The sequence below is a fragment of the Microchirus variegatus genome (genome assembly GCF_963457635.1).
Source record: "Microchirus variegatus genome assembly, chromosome: 22".
NCBI lineage: Eukaryota > Metazoa > Chordata > Actinopteri > Pleuronectiformes > Soleidae > Microchirus > Microchirus variegatus.
This window is the reverse complement of record NC_139823.1, coordinates 2,846,773-2,850,083: the sequence shown is the minus strand read 5'-3', so window position 1 is coordinate 2,850,083 and position 3,311 is coordinate 2,846,773. Positions and strand designations below refer to the sequence as shown.

At 37.4% G+C, this 3,311-nt stretch overlaps 1 protein-coding gene across 1 annotated transcript; it reads right to left on the bottom strand.

The window, feature by feature from the left end:
• Positions 1–965: 965 nt before the first annotated feature.
• LOC310943440 (uncharacterized protein) lies at positions 966–2,285 on the bottom strand. The gene is made up of 4 exons (XM_083909004.1): positions 2,237–2,285; positions 1,592–1,611; positions 1,485–1,507; positions 966–1,177 (listed from the first exon to the last, which is right to left on the bottom strand). The coding sequence occupies exons 1-4, from the start codon at positions 2,254–2,256 to the stop codon at positions 989–991; spliced, it is 252 nt and encodes an 83-aa protein (XP_083765130.1). The 5' UTR covers positions 2,257–2,285; the 3' UTR covers positions 966–988.
• Positions 2,286–3,311: the final 1,026 nt, after the last annotated feature.

Here is a 3,311-nt window from a genome sequence, read left to right as displayed (position 1 = left end):
ACTCTTCTGCCACCTGCTGGTGACAAACAGAGCACAGATATACGATTCTGATTTGTGAGAGAAACATGCACAATAGGTGAAACGCACAATATGCTTTTAAAGCAAATGCTGCAGCAGATGTAATTCGCCTTCCTCTAATGTTGACTACATTTATTGGACATGGTGAAAATGGTGAAACAGTAGATCTGATGATCACAAACAAAAAATAAACAGTAAATCCTCAAGCCTTAATTATTATAGTATGTATTTATGGTTTACAGGTGGTGGGCAGTACTATGCTACCTCACTATGTTGCACAATTTGATTGTGTAAACGGTTAGAGCTATACTTTTGTGATGTAATATAACTTTGGCCTAACTGATAGCGGTCAAATCATAGCTGACGCTCCGAGGAAGGGACAAACAGATTCAGACGAATGATTAAATCTAGAAACAGGCAGCTATAGATAGATAGATAGATAGATAGATAGATAGATAGATAGATAGATAGATAGATAGATAGATAGATAGATAGATAGATAGATAGATAGATAGATAGATAGATAGATAGATAGATAGATAGATAGATAGATAGATAATTAGTGTGACTTCCAGGATAGCGGGACACCAATGTCGAGATCTGTAGATCAGGTTTGGAGATGCCGCTGTTATTGGACATGAACAGGACTGATGGCTCGTTGACCATCTTCAGGTTGACCACAGATATTCCCAGTGTCCTGAGGTGGAGCATTAGCTGTTAAATGGCCTGAACGTGATGGAGGCTGCGAGAGAAATGTCACTGGTGCATGTTCAAGTCCCTTTGCTGATGTGGAGGGAAACATTTTTCTCAGCAGCTCACTTTAAATGTTTTTTTTTGTCAGACTTGAGCAGATCAACTGGAAACTTGACGGTTAAAACTGCAGACACACCTACACATAGTTATTACCAATGTATCCACCTCCAGATATAATCCCCTATAGTCCCACATCTTGCCCAAATGACCTCTGTATTTACCCCATAAGTACATAATCGTCTGTACATTCGTCTTTAGATGAGCACTCGGATTCAGGCTCAGGTTGAAGTTTTGCCTCGAGATTAACTGTGGCATAGTCAGAATCATCGTAATACACAGTTGTGGTTGTTTTTGATTCTTGGACAGTTCTGTGGTCAATGGAGGCGTACATGACATCATCAGCAGGCTGGAAAAAGCAGAGTCAAATTTTTAAATCAAACACAAATCGTCAATTGTATTTGTATTTTATAGAGCATCACTTTTTTTTTTCTTTTTTTTTAAATGTGGACTTCCTTTGAATAACTGAAACAACCTCATTTCCTTCTTTCTCTCACAACCAAGGGCAATGCTAATGATCACCCAGTATGCAAATCTGATGATGTGTAGCATCTCTGTCTGGACAAAAATACACACGCAAAAACACTCTATGTCCTATGAAAAGCTGTAACTGACAATGAGGATTTACACTCTACAAAAATAAACTCGAGGTTTACCTTATTTTCATTCCTGGAGTCACCTGAAAGAAATAATATCATTGTATAATTACAAACAAACAGAGTGCGTAATGTTGTCTTAACTTTTGGTAGAAATGTGGTTTTACCTTTTCTTCTCTTCTTTCGCCTGACAGAGAAACACATTTGAGATTGGAAAATTAATTTACTATTTGCAACTACTTTTCAGTTGTGTGTCTTTTGCCTCACAGCAGTGTGTGTGTGTTGGAACAGGAAACACTTTGCATTTATTGTATACGCCACATCAGACTGAGAAACTGACACATCTATCAGTGACTATGACTATGGGACATGGAACTTAGCATGCTTTTAGATCAAGGTCTCACATATTACATTATTTGTCGTGATACTGACAAAATACACTGAGGCTATTTTTGTTTAGCAAAACACTATTTCCTTACTGAGGTGAAGGTAAGAGAAGCTGCTTGACTCAGGCACAACATGTACACCATGTAAATAATGTGACACCATTATATATATATATATATATATGTGTATATATGTGTATATATATACACACAAATATATATGTGTATATACACACATATATATGTGTGTATATATATGTATGCATATATATACATATATAAATATATATTTGTCATACCACTGTGCTAAAAGACAATTTCGGTCATGTGTATGAATTTAAATGCTGATGTGTGCAGATGTTGATTACTTGTCATGCCCGAAATAAACGATTCATTCATTCATTCATTAAAAAGACAATTACTTACTTTGACGTGCAGTTTCCCATAATGTGTCCACTTATCAGCAGGTCTGGTACTGAACAAGACACAGATATTACTGAAGGCCACAGTGGAGAGCGAGAGAGAGAGACTTTCTTTTTTTATTTCCTGTACACACACACACCACACGCCCACACACACACGCCTAAAAATAGAATGTAAAATTCTCATTTGGCCGAACTTGAAGATAAATGCCTACTGTTTTATAACTGCACACTCTTTTGAATAGTTTTGATGTTTTGAATGATATTCACCTGCAATATGCAGCTCAGCTCCAACATTTTACACACTGCACCTTTAACCTACAGTCGTATGCAAAAGTTTGGGCAACCCTGCCTGTAAATTTTCATGACTTTCCTTTATAAATCACTGGTTATTTGGATAAGAAATGTCAGTTAAATACATCATATAGGAGACAAACAGTGATATTTGAGAAGTGAAATAAAGTTTATATGATTTACAGAAAGTGTGAAAGAACTATTTAAACAAAATTAGGCATGTGCATAAGTTTAAGCACCACAAAAGAAACATTTTGTGCATCCTCCTTTTGCAGAAATAACAGCCTTTAAACGCTTCCTATAGCTTCCAATTAGAGTCTGGATTCTGACAGAAGGTATTTTGGACCATTCTTCTTTACAAAACATCTCCAGTTCAGTCAGGTTTAATGGTTTCTGAGCATGGACAGTCTGCTTTAAATCACACCACAAAGGTTCAATAATATTCAGGTCTGGGGACTGAGATGGTCATTCCAGAACACTGTATTTATTCCTCTGCATGAATGCTTTAGTAGATTTTGAGCAGTGTTTAGGGTCATTGTCTTGTTGAAAGATTCAGCCCCAGCACAACTTCAACTTTGTCACTGATTCCTGGACATTGTTCTCCAGAATCTGCTGATATTGAGTGGAATCCATGCGACCCTCAACTTTAACAAGATTCCCAGTCCCTGCACTGGCCACACAGCCCCACAGCATGATGGAACCACCACCAAGTTTTACTGTAGGTAGCGTAGTGTTGTTCTTGGAATGCTGTGTTCTTTTTCCGCCATGCATAACGCCCCTTGTTT